The sequence below is a fragment of the Hippocampus zosterae genome, chromosome 18 (genome assembly GCF_025434085.1).
Source record: "Hippocampus zosterae strain Florida chromosome 18, ASM2543408v3, whole genome shotgun sequence".
Classification (NCBI taxonomy): domain Eukaryota; kingdom Metazoa; phylum Chordata; class Actinopteri; order Syngnathiformes; family Syngnathidae; genus Hippocampus; species Hippocampus zosterae.
The window spans coordinates 8356294-8377634 of NC_067468.1; the positions used below are offsets into that span (position 1 = coordinate 8356294).

The following is a 21341-nucleotide window of genomic DNA, read 5'->3' on the forward strand; positions in this document are numbered from 1 at the left end:
TGCTGATGCATGTGAAAAGTGGACCTCCTTTCAAATTTCATCCCTTTATTGCCTTCCGCCCGTGCCCTCCCTCACCGATAATCACATTCCAGAGAGCAATCTCATTACGACGTGCCGTTTGATCATTTAGTGCTCATTGGCCGCCCGTGCTTAGCTCGCTGTGTCACCATAGAGCAATGTTGTTTTTGCCGACAGATGATGCTGACATGGATATGCATTTTTTATGCATATTTTTTTTCCCCCCTGCGTGTCTACCAATCGCTCTCTATGACATCACAGCCGCGCAATGACGCACACCACTAGCTCTTTGGATTCTTCTCGAGATGGGCATGGTAATCGGTTGATTGATTGTTAATAATTGTGTGAACTTGAATCCTGGTCGGAATGACACTCGGCTCCACCAAAGTGAAGCCATGGTCATCGAGGTGGAAAAGGGTGGAGTGCTCGCTCCAGGTTGGAGAACAGGCTCCGCCCCAAGTCGAGGAATTCAAGTCTGGAAACTCGGTATTGGACTGTGATGGCGAAGAAGGATTTACTGGGCGATTGACAATCCCGTCTTTACCGTGGGTCAAAAGCTTTTAGTTGGGACCGAAATAACACTGTCTCAGATATAGATTTCCTTTCGAGATGAGCCAGATGAAGTGGCTTCAGCATCTAGTTAGGATGCCGCCTTGACCTGCGTCAAGAGAGACGGATATAAAAGAGAATCCGGTAATTTTTCAAAATAAAACATCATTCAGATGACGAAATGAATACAACAGAAGTAATGAAAGTTATTTCGACTTTCTGTGCGGTCCGGCACCAAATGACCTGTCTCGGTGGTTGGGGACCGCTGCTTTTAGACAGCGTCTGAAATTGATGAACTGATTGATGAATAGATCGAGCTGGGGCAAAACTGAGGCTCCGCTTGACAGCACGTAAACATGATTTGCAGAACCATGGCTTGTATAAGCTCGGCCTCATTTCACCTCCAGTTTACGTCACTGTGTTTTAGGCACCAAGTCAGAATTGGGCTTTCCCATGTAGAGTGTAATTGCGGCTTTTACAAAGGTGGAAGTCAGAATGACACTGACACGCTTTGCCAGTTCAATAGTCACCGCACTTTTGTTCTAAAAGATCGTTATTTACTAGGTGGTAGAACCGCATTCTTTTGAGCACGTATAAGCTCGGCCTCATTTCACCTCCAGTTTACGTCACTGTGTTTTAGGCACCAAGTCAGAATTGGGCTTTCCCATGTAGAGTGTAATTGCGGCTTTTACAAAGGTGGAAGTCAGAATGACACTGACACGCTTTGCCAGTTCAATAGTCACCGCACTTTTGTTCTAAAAGATCGTTATTTACTAGGTGGTAGAACCGCATTCTTTTGAGCACTCACTTCCAAAAACCAACTTCTTCAATAAACCGAACACTTCAGACTATCGATGCATCTGACTTATGTACGAAGTCAGCTAACAGCTCTGACTCCGAGGTTAGTTAAAACAAGACTTCAGCTCTTTAAGATGAACGGTACCCCTCCTTGTAGTTCTTCAACAAAGCTAAGTGTGTGACTCAATTGATGGCTTTGCCGTGGATAAGGATAGGGAAGGGGGGGGGCAGCAATCAGTGCTCTCCCTCTCCTCCACGCCAACAAGCTTGATCACGTCCGGCAGGAACAGTGAGCGACTCATGAGTTATTATCGCCTCTGTCGCCTGGATACCATCAAAGAATCCCGCTTGAGCGCAGAGGGTGTGAAGATTGCCGTTAAATCGTTCCTACCCATTAATGTTTGGCTTCTCCTTGTACTTTTGTGCCTTTTGCAGCTCCCGAATAAGGCCAGATCCAAATAATTTCAAAGTGTTGGTGGAAGATACGCAACAGTCTTCTACAAAATCACCCAACTGATACTAGGGTGAGAATTGTGAGGCCCATTCTTATTAAGTGTGCAGCTGCACGTACGTAGACATCAGATTAAGTGATTCTGGTCTACTGATACTGTACCATGTGAGAAAACGATGCCAAATACAGTTGAAGCAGGGGATAGAGATCGACCCTGCCCCGAATAGTATAAATCCGCGTAGAATTGACGCCCTATGAAATATCTAGCTAAAACTCACAAAATTCGTCAAAGAACGTTTGTTGGCTAGGAGTCTCTGGTATCAAACGTCACGCTCTGGTTGTGGCTGCTATGCGATGACCTATAAACGGCGTGCTGCCTCTGATAACACTTTGGAAGCTGGCCAATAGGCGGGTTGGCTTAAACTTCCCATCCCTAACACCAGGAGCTAGAAAAAAAGAAATAAAACACCGAGCTCGATGGCTCGGGTGAAAGAGGCTTCCAAGACCGTGTCACAGAATCCTTCACGGACTCCGAATGTGATTGTTTTATCGTATTCAGTGTATTTGTTTTTAACCGAGTGAACTGGTCATCTTTCCAGGGTGAAGCTGAAAGATGGCGTGGCATTCCTGGGTGCCAGAGCCAGTAATCCGGTTTTGTGGACGGTGAGTCAAGATGTCCGAAGTGAAGGACACAGAGTTGTCACCCTGCACTGCCGAAAAAAGGAGAACAGCTTCAGTCAAAGGTACGTCTCGCTGACCTCGTCTGGCCCTTAAATCGATACGAGCCGGAGATATTCCAATGTCAAGACTTCAATTTGTGAGCAGCTGCAACTGATGGACAATTTAGAGCGTTCAATCAGCCTGCCATGCATGTTTTTTGGAATGTGGGAGGAAACCGGAGTACCCGGAGAAAACACACACAGAACATGCAAACTCCACAAAGGGAGGCCAGAGCTGGAATTGAACCCGGTACCTTTTGCAATGTGAGGTTGACGTGCTAGCCACTTGTTCACCAGACCGCCATTGAATTACAACAATAACAAAAATCAATTCAAATCACTTACTCCAGTTGGGCTTTAATGCCATGTCAACAATTTGAAGACAATTTCAATGTCATCACGTGAGGAAATTAGAAGCGACTGTTTTGTCTTCCAACACAATGAACCAATTCAAAAGATAACCTAATGCTCATGCTTAAAATTTTATTTTGTTACAAACATACATGTATATGGCTGAAATATACAGCACGCTCAACTGCATATTCGGACACTCACATGTAGCTGGCGTCTGTATTTACATTATGATATCTTATTCATGAAAACCGAACACAGGAAATAGCACAGCCACGGCCGATCTAATGGCCGCCTGCGTTTCCATACGACGACGTCAAAGATGATGTCTGTCACTTAGATTCATCTCCCTCATAGTCCCTCTGGAGAGACCATATGAGTCATAGTTTACTCGGCTGTTGAAATGAAGGCCATGCCTGTTGAACCTGATATTGTATCCTGACATCCTTTTGGCTAACAAAAGACTTCCTCATGCACTGAGATGTTAATGTGACATCTCGCAACTGTCGGGTTTTTTTTATTCTTGAATACAAAAGCATATTTGCTCAAGAACATTTGAAAAAAAGATTCTGTTTTCTGGCAAAAGTTTCAAAAGGTACCGGTGCTACTCTATATTTCCTCCAGATGTTGTACGAGCGGATGTGAACACTGAACACTTTTTGCTTGCAATGCAATTTTTTTTGTAACCGTGACATTTAAAACCTGTCCTCATTGGGTTCAAAAGTGAGCTGGAGACTACACCAGCTATCTTTGGGTCAGAGGCAACCTGCCAATTGCAGGGGCGCATGACAACCATTCACATTCACTCAAACTACCAAGCATATTTTTGCGATGTGCGGAGAAATTGGAGTGCTGGTAGAAAATAGGCACAAGCACGGGGAAGAACATGATGGCCACCTAGGAGGCCAAAGCCAAGTTCTGATCTAGGGACCACTCGACTGTGAGGGAGTTGTGTAAATCATTCGACCACTGCTGCCCATTATGACAATTCCGATCTATACATCTAATCTTTCCCCCAAAATATCCTGCGGCAATTCAAACCTTAGTCATTTCATGCACAGTAAACAAAAGCCATCATTCAGGTTAAGTTGGGGGAAAAAAAATCAACATTAGCCAGCACTTGTTGAAATGTAGTATAGAGACTTCTGGTTTTAAATCGGAGTTGAACAGACTATTCGCAATAATTTTAAGATCTTGAAGTTGACTAATCATGCGTTTCTCATCTTGTCTCCTAAATGGACCAATTTAAAGAGGCTATTACAGTACGATTGGTTGGATAGTAAACGTCTGTGAAGCAGAGAAATGTCCAGCTTTCAGGGCGACACAGTCTTATTGTGTTTTGCGCAGCTCGAGAGTATGAGAAATTGCACTGGCCTACGCTGTCCAGGTTGTGGATGAGCCTTGCATTGCTCACGTCAGTTGGTCCGACCGACTCTCGGGTTGTCACGTAAGTGGTCCCGCTGGTTCTCACACGAACATAATGACACTTGTGTTTTTATATTTGTGGCTGTGTGGCAAATATCCGTGCGCTACACTCACAGTAGCATAAGGTGAATGTTACATAACATGTAACAGTTGAGTTGGTGCTTGTTGTTGATCGTTCTTGAATGCGGATATGTTTCTGGTTGAGGGAACCGTTCATTGTCTCAGCTCGATCGAAAAGACAATACTGGACCGAGAAAATATCAACAACGTCATCGACTCGTTGACTTAACTTACCTCTCATTAGCACCGACTTCAAAAGGTCTTGCAGCCCCTTAGTTTGAAAAGACACGTCCGCCGGAACAGCTCATTACTCATGTCAATTCAAGCTCATTTTGTTCGCAGTAAAAGCTGCACTAAGGCCAGAAACTACGAGTTCAAGAATGAGATGAGTGACACATAATGGTGTTGGGGTCGTCGCGCACAGACAGGCTTCAAAAGTTATATTGTTACCATTCACCAAAGTTGACATTAATTAACATGTATCATCCGAAAAACAATTGTTATCATTTTCTGTGTGCATGAAAGGGTCAAGAAGTGGCTACATGCATGCATACATAAATACATAACAATTATAGTAGTCATCAGTTATATAACTAAACACCCCCCAGCACTTTTTTTGAATGAATTGACCCAACCTTCCTGCCTTGGTGTCCTTCGGGAGTACCTCGAAAACCAAATGTGAGATTTCCTGTTCTTCTGATCAGTGGATTAAGCATTACAATGACATGTTAAATGTGGATTACAGGATCTGGCACGACTAAACCCGCCCCTAATCTCTGGAGAAACCTTATCTGGACTTTGGTGTTAGCTGCCCCCTTATCTTGACTCACTCACTCACTCTTGACAGGTTGTTACAAGAACAACCGTAGGCCTGTCTATACATACGCCGGTGACGCAGAGTGACGGAGACCAAAGTCAAGTTTCATAGTAAGAAACCATTTACAATGGAAGAGGTTAATGATCCTTCGAGATAAAACCATTGAGGCAATTGGATTGTTGAGACTGCTGCAATGCACTCCCACAAATCAATTTTCCAAGCCGTCAAAACAAACGGGACCACGCGGCTTAGTTTTTCGGAACAAACGCAACATCTAAATCTGAATCTAAAATGTGCTTACGCCCGCGAACTGGCTGCTCTGAAGAAATGAATGTACTGCAATGAACTCATTCGGGGAGCGCGCTCGAGAAGTGATTTTCACACAAATATTTTCTGACAAAAATACAATTTTTCGAGGTTACCGCGCATGTCATCACAGAATCACTTTCCGACATTCAACGTTGTCTCACTTGTGTGTTTGGGCGCGTGGGAAAAGCATATTTTCAAAATTCATGCTTACTTTCATGAATGCGATGAATTCAATCTGTCCTTGTCCCCATTTTGTTGTTAATTTTGTGCCTGGCAGTTGCTTACCACCGCCAAAAACATTTTCGTAGATATTCACATTACACGACCATCAGACGGATCACGTGAGCATCGCAACAGCAAGTCTTCGGTTTACTGGGCTCATAAAACATTTTGAGTGAAAGAATGGTGCACATTTAACTAGCTTCCGACATTCTGACTAATTTTCATTTCATTATATGGCCCCCGATGTGGTTTTCATTGACATATTTACTGAAATTCTGACTTTGCTAGCATGCTCGCGTTGGTTAACAATAGGCTGCAGGGTGACTAAAGGTACAAATTTGTGTTCCATGGCCTCCATAAAAACACCCAGGAAACCCTTTATCATATCCATTCGGTGTCTATTGTGGCACTTTTGGGGGGGGCTTGGGATGCCGTGAACATATGTCAAAAAGGAAAATTGTGTCATTGTTAAATGATTCCCAATGGTGCTCCATTGGCCGATAACTGACAATGGCTCTCAAAACATATTTTCACGTTTCCCTGAAATCATTTCAATTCCCTGTCACCGGCAAATGCAGTTCAAGACTTGTTTAGCCAGTATGACGATGGTGCTTGATCCTCTCATGGTCTTTTGGGATTTCATTACCCCATCGTGGCCATAGAGGCTCTTCAGACACCAATCCAGCATTTTTCAGGCCAAAATGCTGATTGCTATCGCAAAAGTTTGTGGTCAGCAATTTTGTTCGAGGGTGTCTGTATTAAGTATCACTTGAGACTCGAGGGGGAAAACAAATAAAAATCACTGGCCGTAAAAACGGCATTCAAAACCATCTTGACTCAAGAAAATGTATTGTTTCGCTCACTGAAATGAATAAACATTAATTATTTTATGCTATAACGCGTGATATTATTTGGGGAACTCTCTGCCCCGCAGCGGCGGCATTTAAAAAGAACCTGCCAACATAAAAATAAAGGAAACTGTGAAGGTCAGTGATGAAGAACAACGGAAAATCAAAGACGGAATTACAATTAGTCGTTGCTTTTGAATTTCACTCTTGAATATTAAGTTAAAATAAAAATAGCACTTCTCTGTAACTCGACTAAATCAATATATATTTTTTTCAGTCAATTGCCGCCTCTGCAAATACACATCCATGCTAATATTAAACCTTAATAAACTTCAAAAGTGGCTCAAAGTTTGAATGATTATTGAATTAATAGCCACCTGCTTTGTATTCAATATTCAGCGCGTCATGTAATGCGCAACGTAGCAGCCAGATCAAGAATAAGTAATGAAATCATTTATGTCTCTCTGGAGGGGGGGTGGGGGGGGGGGGTCATTTGAAGCACATCTATCCAACAAGCAGCTTGCCGCTTGACCGCTTCTGTCTCCAGGGAAGTAATAAAGCAAGCTGATGCATTATGAAAGCAACACCTTGGTCGTCAGACAAACAGCACCTGCTCGGTTGAGGAAGATGAAATAGGTCAGCTGGCGCCTCGATTTCCCCGTTAGCAAACGGACGCAGTCGTCCTTAACATCGGGTAATCTGTATTGGTTTGAATTCAAACCGAGCGTCAAAACCCATTCGGCTGTGTGCGCACCATTTGACAGAAACATTAACAATTTGTTTATTGTCTATTGCCTTCATTCTAAAAAGCAATATTCCCAAAACCCCATCGTAAAAAAAAAAAGAAAAATACATCTAAAGAAATAATTCTAAAAGTCTGACTGACCTTTCATTCCAAAGAATCATTATTATAATTATCACATATTTAATAATTAATTAAATACGGTAATTAATTTATGCTTGCTCAGAGTAACAGTACCGGTAATAAGGATATATGTAGGTGACAATTTAGCAAGGGAGACTGATCATTTTGGTTTGCCCCAGGTCACACTTCCTCCCACTGCCCCCTCGGTGCTTATTCAGATATGCTGAAATTGATTGCGCAATTATGCGAGTGAGCGCTTAGGTTGGAAGAATGTGCAGTGCTCCAATGTTTTCTTCCTTCTTAAAATAAATCTGTGGACCAAGTCCCGACCGAGGTCGCATTGTGATGTCTGACTGAAACCAACAAGTGAACAAACAGAAAGCTCATGCATGTTTATGGTTCCAAAGTCGGTAACGTCAGCAAGTGAGCCGTCACATTCAAAGAATCTGCCGTGGCATCACAGGTTTCTTCTTGTGAGCGAGTTAGAGTCGAGATGAGTCAGGGAAAAAAAACTGACGATCACTAAACAACAACAAGAAACGAGGATGAAATGTGGTTGCCCAAGTTAATGTTATGTGAATTACGACCCCATTTGTAAATTTTGTCTGTCCTATTCAATTAGCTGTTTCAATTAAAAATAAAACGTGAATGAGTTCCAGTTGAGTGAGACTTCTGCTCGTAGTTACGAAAAGTTAAATTTATTTAGTAACAAAGCGACACAGTTCACTTAACCAACAGCAATTTATAACATTGACTCGTAACATTGAACTCTCTTGCCGTTGCTCTATTTCCATGTTCAACTGCCACGCCTTAAGTTTGAACTCTGCATTGTAAGCATGTCTCGAGCAAAGAGCCATTTACACATATTACCGAAATGACCATACACAAGGCGTATAGGATTTTAACCCTATAATGCCATTTGTATCATATTTGATACATGCAATTTCATTATGTAACTCATTCTTTATATTACATTAAATCATCCGTATCATATTTGATACTGCAGTTTTAAAATGTGTTTTTTCCCAAACTTTCATTTTCAGATGTAACCGACCTAATGCTTATAAATGGAATACAACAGATATGTAAAACAACATGAAATGGCAAAAATATTGTTGTGGATTTTGTCAAAAGGGTTAATGAACATCTTAGTTCCCAAAAATCTGATTTTTCTGACTATTCCTTGATGGGGCAGGCATTAAAGGGTTAAGGCGCGCTGTGAGCTTTCAAGAAAATGGAAGGCTTTTAGGTGCGTCTTTTAGTGCGGAAAATACGGTATATTTCTAGACGGTGTTTTAACAAAATCCCATCTTGGGGCATTTTGTAAAGAGTATAAAAAGAAGAGTTGAGTTTTTCAGTGAAGAAGACAGGATATGTCCCACCCAAAAAATGTGCTAAAATAATTCACAAGTAGCAAATCGCAGGGGAACACTGTATCCAAACTAGAAACACCTCCTTGATCAAAATAATGAAACCCACTGTCACCAACTGTGATATTCTTTTTTTGATGTTACCTGAATTAGTTTTTTAGTTCAGTTTTTGAGGTTCAGCAGCAGGTTGAAGCTCACTTTAAAGCACTGGTCTCGTCAAGGCTTTGATTTGTGTGTCATCTCCCTCAGCCATCTGCCATCTGCTGAGGGAGATGACACACTAATCCGCTGCGGGTCTTTTGGTGAAACAGGGGAAATATTGCCGGGATAGGTCGCAAGCTTCTGTTGGTTAGCATACTCTGATGGAAGACAGGTGGAATTCTTTTCAAGATCTTAGCAGCAACCGTCTTTGGTGTGCTCATGCGGCAGTGAGTAGCAGTGACGGAACGTGCCCACATGTCGCTTGCTAATTGGAATTATTCACTATTATTGTTTTTAATGAGTGGGATTCATTTATTGTGGTTGTTATCATATTTCTTTCTTTCTAATACTCGATAATTATAGAGATTCACATCTTACCAAATTAGAGTCTGTATTGTGTTTGGTGACGGAAGAGAAAAGACAGTGACGTTGCTATGCAACTCGATGAACGTCACATTTGAGGGTTGTCCTGTAACTACTGACATGTTTTTAGAAACCGCATTTTAATTTTGGAATGACTTGCGCCACTTATAAGCAATGATTGATTGCACCCCACGCTTACAGTCTAAAATGAGTCTTGTGTTTATATTCCAGCAACGGAAATAGAAATGGGATGACTCCCTCAGGTTGGCCAACGATTGCACCCAACTGACCAATAGGCAACGTTTTTATTTTTCTTCTCCTGTGTCTGATTTAATTGGAAAAAAAAACAATCATCCCCCCCTCCCACTACCCAGAATGATTCAGATAGTGGATAATATCATTAACCCTCCAAATTATCTCTGGTTAGAAAAATATATAAAGCCTACAGTTTGGGATTAACCCTTTCAGCGACAGCGGTCTGTGAACATTATCAAAAAAGTGCGTGGGCCACATCATACTTGTGAAGTTGTGAACTATTTCTATAGCTGCTTCCTTTAGGCATAGCTCTCTAAGTGATATTTGGACGCCTTTCCATTTTCGCTTGCCACTTTTGCAGCTCCAAGTACCTTCAAGTACATATTACATGAGCCTAAAGACGCAAGATTGAGCACTGCCACTATTCTTCTTACCTATCTAGCGCAACACCTTGTAGTGCCGCAACTAATGAATATGAAGAAGTACATTTTGGTCTATAAATCCTTCGTAAAAATACCTGAGCTCTTTCTTGTTTTAAGTCGTAAGCGCGTTCATTTATCTCTTGTTACAAAGCCACATGTCTCAGGGTAAAGCCTATTTAAAAATTTCCATTTTTGCTTTGCAAAACAGAAAAAAAAGAAAAAACCCAATCTACTAATGTGCCATAAAATCCTGTTAAGCAGTGATGCAAATGTAGTCAAAACATTGATTCACTACTTTTTGGTAACTTACTTTTGCTTATGCCGTCAATCATAAAAGAGAAACAGGTACAGTATATATTAAAACTATATGAGAACAAAACAACATACCGTATTTTCTGCTCTATAAGGCACACCTACAAGCATTCAATTTTCCCAAAAACCGAGAATGCGCCCTATAATCCGGTGAGCCTTATATACGGTGTGACCGTATCTTTATATTCTCCATTGTTTCCCTGTTAGTGTTCCTATGCCATCGAGTGGTGATTATTAGTAGGAACCAATACTTTGTAAGCTCTGCTTAGCCATTATGCAAAGAAGATATACCAAGGGTATAGTTAACTACGGACTAAACAAAGGAGGAAGGAGACAAGCAATGCTTCGGAGGATATTTAGCCCCTTGAGGATGTGAGCCCACGAGGTTTGTGTTGATTTAAGTTGAATCAATTGTCTTCATAACTTTCGCTTTTCATTTATTGTTTTGTAATGACATTTGTATTGATGTTTGATGTCCGTGTTTGTGACCAATTGCATGGCTTTCATCTAGTGCAGGCATGTCCAAAGTCCGGCCCGTGGGCCAAATCCGGCCCGCGGTCGAATTTCATCCGGCCCTCGGCCCCTGTCATAAAATCACTGCCGTCTGGCCCGCAGGTTGGGCGCAATGGAACACGTGTTGCATTGACTGAGGTCTCGTAGACTGGTGAGTGATGTTTCATAGAGTACTGCTTCCCTCTAGTGGCTAAATGAGTAATAGCATTCACTAAATGAGTAATAGCATTTAGACACTAGGGGGCATCACCCACGAGTTAACAAGACATCACTCCGTGTTTATATTGACTGATGTCATATTTCAAATGATCCTTGCAGTTGTGGATATGTGTATTGCTTGTTCATTTCCCTGTTGTTCGAGTCAAAGGTTTTGTGACTATTGAAAAGTCATGGTGATACATTTTATGTTTCAAATCAATCAATTTGCACTCAGGAGACTTCTGTTTAAGAAAAAGTCAAGTGAATAAGCAGTTGCATGTGATATACCTGTTTCAAATGAACCAAATGAAATTCTTAAGATTGTTGAAATTAAAATAAAAATGGAAATGTGAAACAGACTGGCTTACTAAAATTTGTTGAACAATATTGTTGTTCAATGTAAAGAATGTCAGCCAAGGTCGGCCCCCCGACATTTTACCACATAAAATCTGGCCCCCTTGGCAAAATGTTTGGACACCCCTGATCTAGTGGATGCATAGCACACCCACAGCCACAATTGCAGCTTCTATTTTATGCGCCTTATAATGTGCTGCACCCTATATATGAAAAGTTTTAATTAGGCCATTCTTCGAAGGTGCACCTTATAATCCGAACCACCTTAGAGTGCAAAAAATATGGTGCAATATTGTCAAAATAACAAGATTTAGCCATTGTTTTTTTATCCGATAATAAAACTATTCGTACGATTGAATGAGCCGATTTAAGAACCAAAGGGAACTATCAAGTGTTATAACAGCCCAAAGTTCGTTCATTGGCAACACGTATTGTGCAAAGATTAGTTCAATTCTCCAGTCCTATGTAGTTATCTCTCGTGCTTCATTTTGCTATTCGGCGTTGAAAACAATTTCAATCCGAAAATTAATTTTTGATTTCAAAGAATCGAACCGAATCAAACTGTTCCACTTCAAAATATATTGAGATGTATTTATATGTGCAGCATATGTGTCTTTTTTTTTCTTTTTCTTTTTTTAATCGCGGCAGATATCCATAAATACATTTGAATAATTTCCTATTAAAATTCTTCCCTGTCACCCAAGTGCAAAAAGAAGGCTCTTGCTCGGTTTGCTTTCAAGTTTTACAGTCGGCTACGTGCATATGTTTATGCAACAATCTAGGAGTATATTCTTATAATGAGTGACACAGTGAATCATCACGTACATGGTCACACCATTTGATATATATTTCTCATGGCATGGTAATAATAATGTAGCTTGAGGCTGTGTGTGTCGTGGAAACATTCTCATCACTCCTCCCCATTTTAATTCACTTCCTCCTGTCTTATCAAATGCAAGACAGTTACTTTTTGGCTTCTCATGTCAACGTTTCGCCTTTGGAGGCTTTTTTTTTTTCTTATTCCCATATGAATGCGTGACTACGTGCTGTACTGTCACCCTACATTGGATAATGGAATTATAGGCGACAAAAATGTTCTTGTGTAATTTGAGAATCTGTGTTTATTCACTGCTGCCAGGCAAGGAGATGCAAGCCCATGCAAACACGCATTGTTTAGGTTAGTGACTATGTGTCTATAAGGCTGCTTTATTTCATGCCCTGGAGTAATTAGGAACTGGAGTCATTGACAGAACAATGATGAGTGAAGATTGAACAAGAAAGAAGTTCAATACTCAATGCCCTTCGGTTTGCCGGGGAGGTCAGAGAGTCTCGCGCTGTTCTTTCTGATTGCGCCGAGCGTAAGTCAAATGGCCAGTGACTGCGTTACAATCAATGGCTACGTCGAGCGGGGCCAATCGGCCTGCTTTTACAGCTCAAGTTAAATCAAAGGTTCCTTCTGTGAAATCAGGTGCAGATTGTGGAAACTCCTGCTGCATCTACCAGATGCATGAACATGAATTATTTTCGTGCTGCTCCCGTGAATGCACCATAGCACAATATCTTACTGAACCTACAAGACAAATGTACCATATTTTTGTTGTTGTTTTTGCACCCCTTTCTGATAAATGCGTATATATTTACACTTCATGTCCTATTACATTGATTATCGATCCATCCATTATCTCAGCCGCGTATCCTCACAAGACGACATTGATTATTCAAACTATATACATGTACTTCAAATAATGACCCAAAACAACAAAAGAGTAACTCAGGGACAAGATGCATATGTCACACTCCAGACTTCAACCCTATAGAGTAGTGATTCTTTAAATACGGTCCACTGGTGGTATGCAGGCGCTCTCTGGTGCAGTGGCACCTCTGCCTCACAGTGCAGATGTCCAAAGTTCGATTCCAGGCTCTGGCCTTCTGGCGTGGAGTTTGCATGTTCTCCTCGTGCCTGCGTGGGTTTTCTCTGGGTACTCCGGTTTCCTCCCACATTACAAAATGGGAGGTTGATAGGGCACCCCAAATTGTCCATAGGCGTGATTGTGAGCATGAATGGTTGTTTGTTGATGTGCGCCCTGCGATTAGCTGGTATCCGGTTTAGGGTGTAGCTCACCTATGGTCCAAAGACAGCTGGCATAATCTCCAGCACACCCGTGAACACATGAGGATAAGTGGACTGGAAAATTGAATAGCTTACAAGAATCGACTGTTCAGTGTTATTAGGCAAGTATTTTTTAACAAAAAATGTTTGAGGATCCGCCCACATTTTAACCTACGAAAGTAGGCTTGATGCCACAATTGCTCTTTCAGCAAAGTCAAATATTTTGAAACAAAGTCCTAAGATGCTGACAAAACAAGTTGCCATTTTTTTCAATATTTTAAGATTGATTAATTCCTACACCGGATTTTTGATCTTTGCGTTGAACAAAATGACTCTTTTCGTCAATAATCGGCCTAAATGAAATTGTCAGTGAATATTTTAATAAAATACTAATGACAGACTACATTTTTGAAGTGAAAAATAATTGTATCAAGGATCAAAGCAGCCAAATGTTTCATTTTCCTTCATGTCCTTGAAGTGATATGAGCTACCTTTTTTTGAAACCACTGATAAGGGAAACCAAGCAATTACCCTTTCAGGTAGAATAATTTATCTGTGTGGACTGCTGTAGGTTAAAGTAGCATCCCTGTGTATACATATATGTATATTCTTTTAATGATACTGTATTTGAATACCTTTCATAATCCTTTATCTTGCAGTCAGCCATGGCATCTTATTTTCCGTTTATGGCGAGGACCACTTATGCATTCTGAATTGCTCTCCTCTGACTGCCTCGGTTCCATTTGAAAAGATTTCAATGTTCAGTCCATGCTTGCCACTACGTGAGCTTATCACAATGTTGATCTTGTTCAATTCCATTTGTATGAATCCATTTTGAATGTGCGTCATCAAGCCGAAATATTCTTGAAATGCAACAAGGGACTTGTACCCAACCGGTCGTCTTGAATGGAAATCCAGACTGATACCCTGCCACTAAGGAAATCAAATTAATCTAATCTCAGTTTAATGACTGATAGCATATCCGCCTCCTTGGATATACTGTGAAATACTTTTTTTTTCTTTCTCCCTCATGTGAGTCTCTCCCCGAACATCTCACGACATCAATTCGATATTTACTGCGGCTTCTATCACATCGTGGGCTCACATTTTATCAGTCAACTGATACATGCGCATGGGTGAAGTAAAACGTCTCTGATTGAACTCTTTGGGACTGCCATTTGGCACGTTGTATAATCCAGGTAAGTGTGAAGTCAGGAAGTCAATTTCTGTCTTTATCTTTTACATCTGCCAGTTAATCTCTGTTGTGTCGTGCGGTCACATTTATAAAGCAGTCTTGCGATGCCCAATATTGACTCAAGCAGAAACCCACAATCAGATTGAGGAAAGCAATGTTGACAAAAGCGAACTCGCTTTATCCTTGCGCAGCAGCGATTTTAAAAGCAGATTGTCTCATTTCTCGGCGTATTTATTCTGGAACCTGCCATTTTTAAAGTCAAATCAAAGCCTATCAAAGCTGCTCGGTGCCTCCTCACTTGCCCTTTATCAGCAGCCAAAGCTAGCGCTGGTGGGGACTTGCCCACAGACAAAGTGGAGATTGGCCAGGGAGTCTGGTCTCGTTTGATAAGGCAGGTTTATTGCCCCCCGGAACCTTTGACGTAGATCCTCGGATCCACTTCATCTTGCGATGAATCAGCCCCCGCAATCGCAGGCTCACAGTTCACGTTTCAGAGCTTGCTTTGGCATCAACTTTGTACATTGACAAGTTGTCACGGCTTTTTTTATTTTTTTTGCACATGGACAGCCACTTTCAATTCCTTTATATCTTGTGAGGTGTTGAATTTAGACATTCGATTTGAAGTTGGAGTTAATAATAATAATTTTGACAGAACAAGACAATGAGGCTCAGGTCATTAGCATTCAGAAATGGAGACAAGTGACAAGGTGATAATAGCAATCCAGTTGGCTGCTAGCAAGCGGCTAGCTGGGGAAGCTAAGGTAGCATTCCATATCTTCAATTAGCCATATGGATAACATCACGTGCTGTCTAATATGAATAGAACAGTTTAAAAGGGGTTGATGTCCAACATCAAATCTGAGTTTTAAGTGAAGGCAGAGTCGAGTTGACATTCCCCTGTAATGACAAATAAGTGTGCGTCTCTCCCTTATCCCTGTGCCCGGGGAAGATGCCAGGTTACCATTTCTCTGGCAGATGAATGAGGTCATGGACAAGTCAAGATTCGGGTCAGAAAAGGGTCGCGATTGGTTCAGCATTATTAACCCTGTCTTGATACACATGTTAAATATACAGAGAGCAGGTTCATATCGAGTTATGTTGGGGCTTACGCCAGCATGCGGCTGTGTCGCTTGCTTTTGCAGCCAAACGCTTGATAGAATGAATGGGATCTTGAGCCCCGGTGCTCTTCAGACCACTATTGCAAAGAAAGAACAGGACTGTAAATATGAACAGTCATCGTTCATCGACATATTCAAGGTACTGTATACAGCAAGGGTGCGATAGCCCCGATGTCTATTCAAACATTCCAAGGCAGGATTTTATTCAAGGAACAACTGCTGAAGCCCTTTCAAGAGTCAAAAGAGATGCACAGGCGCACTGTTATGGATACTATGGAATATGTAATATAATTCTACAAGACAAGATGATAGATTTTTTAAAGTAGCAAAGTGGGGCCTGACAGCGTTGCGCCATCATGGGATTAATAGCAGCAGGCAGCAACTGTTGGGGAAACGCAGTGAGCACATGGTAATCTAATCCTTTGTCATCTATATGTATGAAAAAAAGTGACATTTGTGGTGAGGAGTTAACGCTCCAAAGGGGTTAAAGGGGGATTAGCCAGTTACAACACTTAATCTTATTGTCCGGGATAAGAGGATGAGCACCTCTTGAGAATTTTACGTACACTCAGACGGCTCCCAGGAATCAATAAAGGGGAATAAGCGCAGTTTATACAGTGATTGATTGTGTTGTAGGCTATTGTAATCACTTTCCTTAGCCTACTCGTAGTGACCAGGTTTAAAAAATCCGTTGGTGGCTCAGGGCGGCTCAAAATCCTTTTTGTTCAAATGTTTTGGTTTTTTTCCCCCCCTTGTTGAATGACAAGGGGGATGTGAACTGCGGCACACAGAGTAGCAAACAAATGCAGTTCTGTTTTTTGTTGTTCTATTTCCCGCACTTTCTCATCAGAAGTGAACAAGCGCTGAGAGATGTTTTATTTGCGTCGCTCAAGTGACCTTCTATAGTTGAGGGGTTTTTAATGTTTTCAGCAGGTTTTCATTTTCAGGCTTCTGGCAATCCAATAATAGACACGATATTTTGCTCTGAAAGCTATCAGCCCACAGACATTCTCTGAAAGTATTTTGTCAAACCCACTTCTTTGGCGGTGCAAACCACTTGATCTTTTCATAATCACCAGAAAAATAAAAAAAATGTAATCAGCATCCAGTCGCGGTGCCTTTGCCGCTGATACCCTGCTCCTCCGCTCAATGACGAATAATTTTCTTGCAAAGAGCTCTTTATTTTCTCAAAACGGTTCTAAGTCGGTAGTCGTTAAAAATATTGATTCTACTCTTGGACATTTTGTTGCTGCTTTTGTTGCTTATTGTTGGCTTGTCTTCTTTTACGCCTATCTTCCAGTGTCGTTGGTGACACTTCTTTCATGGGCAAAATCATTTAGTATAAGTGACTATTTTTCATACTCGGGAGGCCAAGTGGGCCGAGGGCCTGAGAATATCCTGCCCACTCCAACTCACCTACAGAGATCTAAACCAGGCAGGATATGGCTCTCGAGGAACCGAAGTTCCCTACCCATGCACTAAAACTTTTATCAGACAATGGCTGATCACACACTGGTCATCGCTGAAAGGACAAAAGAACATACTTGGTACGGCTTGCGTGTGATTGGCTGCTTGTGCACAATGGTGCAAAGCGATTGCTCCACGGAGCCACATCTGTGTCACGCAGGCCCAAATTTATTCATTTCACACACCGTTTCAGATGGGTCTTGTAAAAATACGGTATCAACGGAAAAAGGGAAACGAGAAGGCTGGATGCATTAGGGAAAGAAGAGACGGTTGGTCAAAAAGAGGAAAGTGAGAAGGAGACAAATGGGAAAGGAATCCTCGAGCTCTGCTCATCATTATATTCTCATTTGTGGCTTCCCCTGCTCATGATCCTTTATAATGATCATTTCCTTACTGCTTCTCTCCATCATTCCCCCTTCCTCTTCCTCTTTTTTTCTTACTTAACGGGGAAATCAAGCCCCCAAATTTCTTCACAAGAATATGACTTCTGCAGCCCCACTCATCTAAACGCGTCACTCTGATTGAAATTGCGTTTGTAGAATATGAGCAGCAGGAGGCGGCAATTTTGCCACTTGCTGTCGACTGAAAATGACATCACAGTTGGCTCAGGTAACAACCCAACATGACTCAAAGAGGTGAGCCGGTTGAAATAAAAGTAAAAGACAACATGAGCAATGAGGAGAGGAAAAAAATGGAGACGAAGCTACTGTCGACGAACACAGTATACCGTATTTTCCACACTAAAATGCGCACTGGATTATGAGGCGCCGCTTCAAAAATGGCCTAATTTGTAATTTGTTTCATACATTGTGCGCACAGCTTTATGAGACGCAATCTACAATGCATCCACTAGATGGCGCTACGCTCAAGTAAATGCCAACAGAACTATCAGATGTCAGTAAAACCTATTTAATAAAGCAGTGACACAGTTCACTTAACCAACAGCAAGTTATAACATTGACTCGTTAACGTTGAACTCTCTTGCCGCTGCTCTATTTCCGTGTTCAACTGCGTAACGGAAGTTTGAACTCTGCCTTGTAAGCATGTCTCTAGCAAGGAGCCATTTTGGGCTCGAAATATTACCGTAATGACCATACACAATGGTGCATCGGATTTTAAGGCGCGCTGTGAGCTTTTAAGAAAATGGAAGTCTTTTAGGTGTGCCTTTTAATGCGGAAAATACGGTAGATTTTTGGAAAAAAAATAAAACTCAGCAAAGAGGCACACATGATACAACAACCATCGACTCGACTACTTGCACATGTCCAAATTGAAGTACTTGTGCATTCCTGATCCCATCCATGTTACCCGGGCAGGTCTCCTTTAAAAGCAAACTAATCCACACGTTGATGGGGACCCGGCTGATGTCCGTTGCTTTGATGGATCCTCAGGGAAATCTCCAACATTCGGTTATTCTCTTCCATTTGCCGGTTGACATGCTTTCAATTTAACTCCCTCGTGATCTCTACGTCATATGTCAATAATTATGTTTTGTAGTGGCATGTAACAGGTGGAATGTGTGGAAGATGGAAATCCTCCTCCACCCGTCAATAAATGTAAAAGCAGGACTTTGTGAGCTGTCTGCGATTATTAGACACATACAGATGGCCTACAAGGTCATCTATAAAGCTCTTATTAAAACGCCTTGACTGAACTCTTTGGTTTGAAATCAACCCAGGCCATATAATAGCAGTGATTTTCACATTTCTAATAGATTTTCAGATTAGAATCATGAGCGGTAGGAGACAGATATTAGACCCGATGTGCTCAAACTCATTAGATAGCAACCGAGATTCCCATGAGTCATATACACACACACACACACGCACACACACACACACCATTACATGATAATGACCCCCTTCTCCACCATGATCTAATTTCATACTCACAAAGTGAGGTCAGTGACTGTTGAACTCCACGATTAACGCTCAGCGGCTTTCCCTGTCTGCCGCGTGACAAGAAGGCAGTGACAAAGACACAATTTTGGACTGATACATTGGACCGATGCCCTGATGGAGCAGTGGGCATCACCTGTGACCTGACCTACCATGTTGACTTTGTCACAAGGGCACAGCCATTGAGAGAGAGAGGGGAGGGGTGCGGGGGGGGCTTTTGAACATTATCTCCTGCAAAGTTAATGAGTAAATAGCTATGATTAGATTTTTATTGGAAATCTGATCGTCTGAGTAATTAACTGGTTGAGGCAAAGCAAATGAAATCAAATTAATGTTGACAATTTGTAACATGCCAACCACATATTCAAAAGGATATACGGAAGAGGGGGGGCGCTATAGCCCCAGTTAAGCACCTCCAGTATTTTACTTTACATTAAAAAAATATATATATATGAAGAATTTCCTCTTACATGTATCTGTCAAGCCACCGTTGCACCCGGGAGAGAAAAAAAAATTCCTTGAGCCACGTCTGTACCAAGTTGCACTTTATCAAACAGTCACAACTCCATTGTTCCAAACATAACTTCCAAGGCACAGGTAATACATTACTCAATGGCTGAAGGCAACGGCGCCAGAAGCAAAGTTTGAGAAAAATCTTCCCTTCTTTGAAGGACTCGGCCATGTCACAGCTGGGCACAATCAAGTACGAGTAATTAAAACAGCTGCAATTGCAAATGACCCATAAAGTCACATAAAGCTGTGCTCAGAAAGCAAGAGAGAACAGTGAACAAAACAAGAATATGCACGGAAGGCGCTAAAGCCCGAATCGACACTGTTACTGTGTAGATACTGTGTAATTAGCTTTGTCGATTCAAGATGCTCAGTTAGACAGTTGTTTGTTCACATTCACAAATCAAACTACTACTGTTAGGTGCTTGAATGTCACCAAAATAAAGGTATTCTTGAACGTTAAGCCAACACAGCGCGCAGGTTTTATGGTTTTATTTGCTGGGGCCTACGAGATTAATGTACTGTGGGTGTGTATTGACTTGTGCTCCTGAAAATGGTGCCCCCCGTCCCTCCTTCTGCCTCTCCAATGGATAATCAAAAGTCAAGATTAAAGTATGGTTTGGAAGTTTAAAAAAATAAAACAAAACAAAAAAAAAGTTCAAATTATTCTTTGAACAATAATTCAGTGGAAGTACAACTGGCTTGACAGATTTGTTCAATGTAAGCATCAGTTATGGTGCAAAGGCGGCTGTCAGGTTTGAAATGAAGCAGCTGTTCGCTTGGTTACATAATTCATAATGTCTACGTGCGGTTTTATATAATGAAACATGTGCACTTCCTTGAAACACATTTTCAAACAGATGTTCTTTTCCACACTTGATGTTTCGCTCTCTGACCTCCGTTTTGCTTGGACGCATTTTATGGCTGGTAATAGGCCTGTCCATCACAAAGTAACTCATTATCCTGTCATATAGACTTTACGGCAGTTATTTATATCGTTGAATAATCCCTTCATTAACAATAATACATCATGGCATGCAGGGAAATGAAAAAGCAACAAGCTCAATAAATAGTTGGCTCAGATGCATTGAGGATAAATAAAAATTCATAATACCGTTTCTTCATGCGAAGAGATCTGGAACAGAATTGGTTAATTGCTGTATTCTAATCGGAAACTCATCTGGGCTCTGTGTGGCCGGATGATTCTTCGCGAGTTTGGAACTGGACCAAATTCCCGATCAGAAAAATCACTGGATGAGTGAAATGGTAAATGAGAAGATTTGCATGGATCAACTTTTAATTGTCTTTTGCAGGAAGTCTAAGACAGTAAATGTCCAAAAGCAATTAAATGACAACGCCTGCTGCTTGTTCTCACAAACCAGCGGCTCCACATCACCTCCAGCCAGTTTTGTTAGATTTGTAAAAAATAAATAAATAAATAACACAAACAGCAGAATCAGCATCAGCAATTTAAATGACTCGAGTGGACCTTAGAATGCATTCTCAGAGCAATAAAATAATCAGAAATGAAACACAATTTGTTATCAGCAGAAAACCTAAATATCAACATTTGATTTTTTTTTTGTCCAATGTAACATGTTATTTTTTTTAATGAAAAGGGTG

The 21341-nt window shown here is 41.3% G+C and overlaps 1 protein-coding gene across 1 annotated transcript in view; it reads left to right on the plus strand.

Annotated features, from left to right (window-relative positions):
- The window catches only part of LOC127591270 (transmembrane protein 132C-like), a 99715-nt gene that overhangs the window by 59703 nt on the left and 18671 nt on the right, over window positions 1-21341 (plus strand). Inside the window, exon 4 of the mRNA XM_052051235.1 lies at window positions 2416-2559. Coding sequence (XP_051907195.1) covers window positions 2416-2559 — 144 coding nt within the window. The remainder of the gene's footprint in view (window positions 1-2415; window positions 2560-21341) is intronic.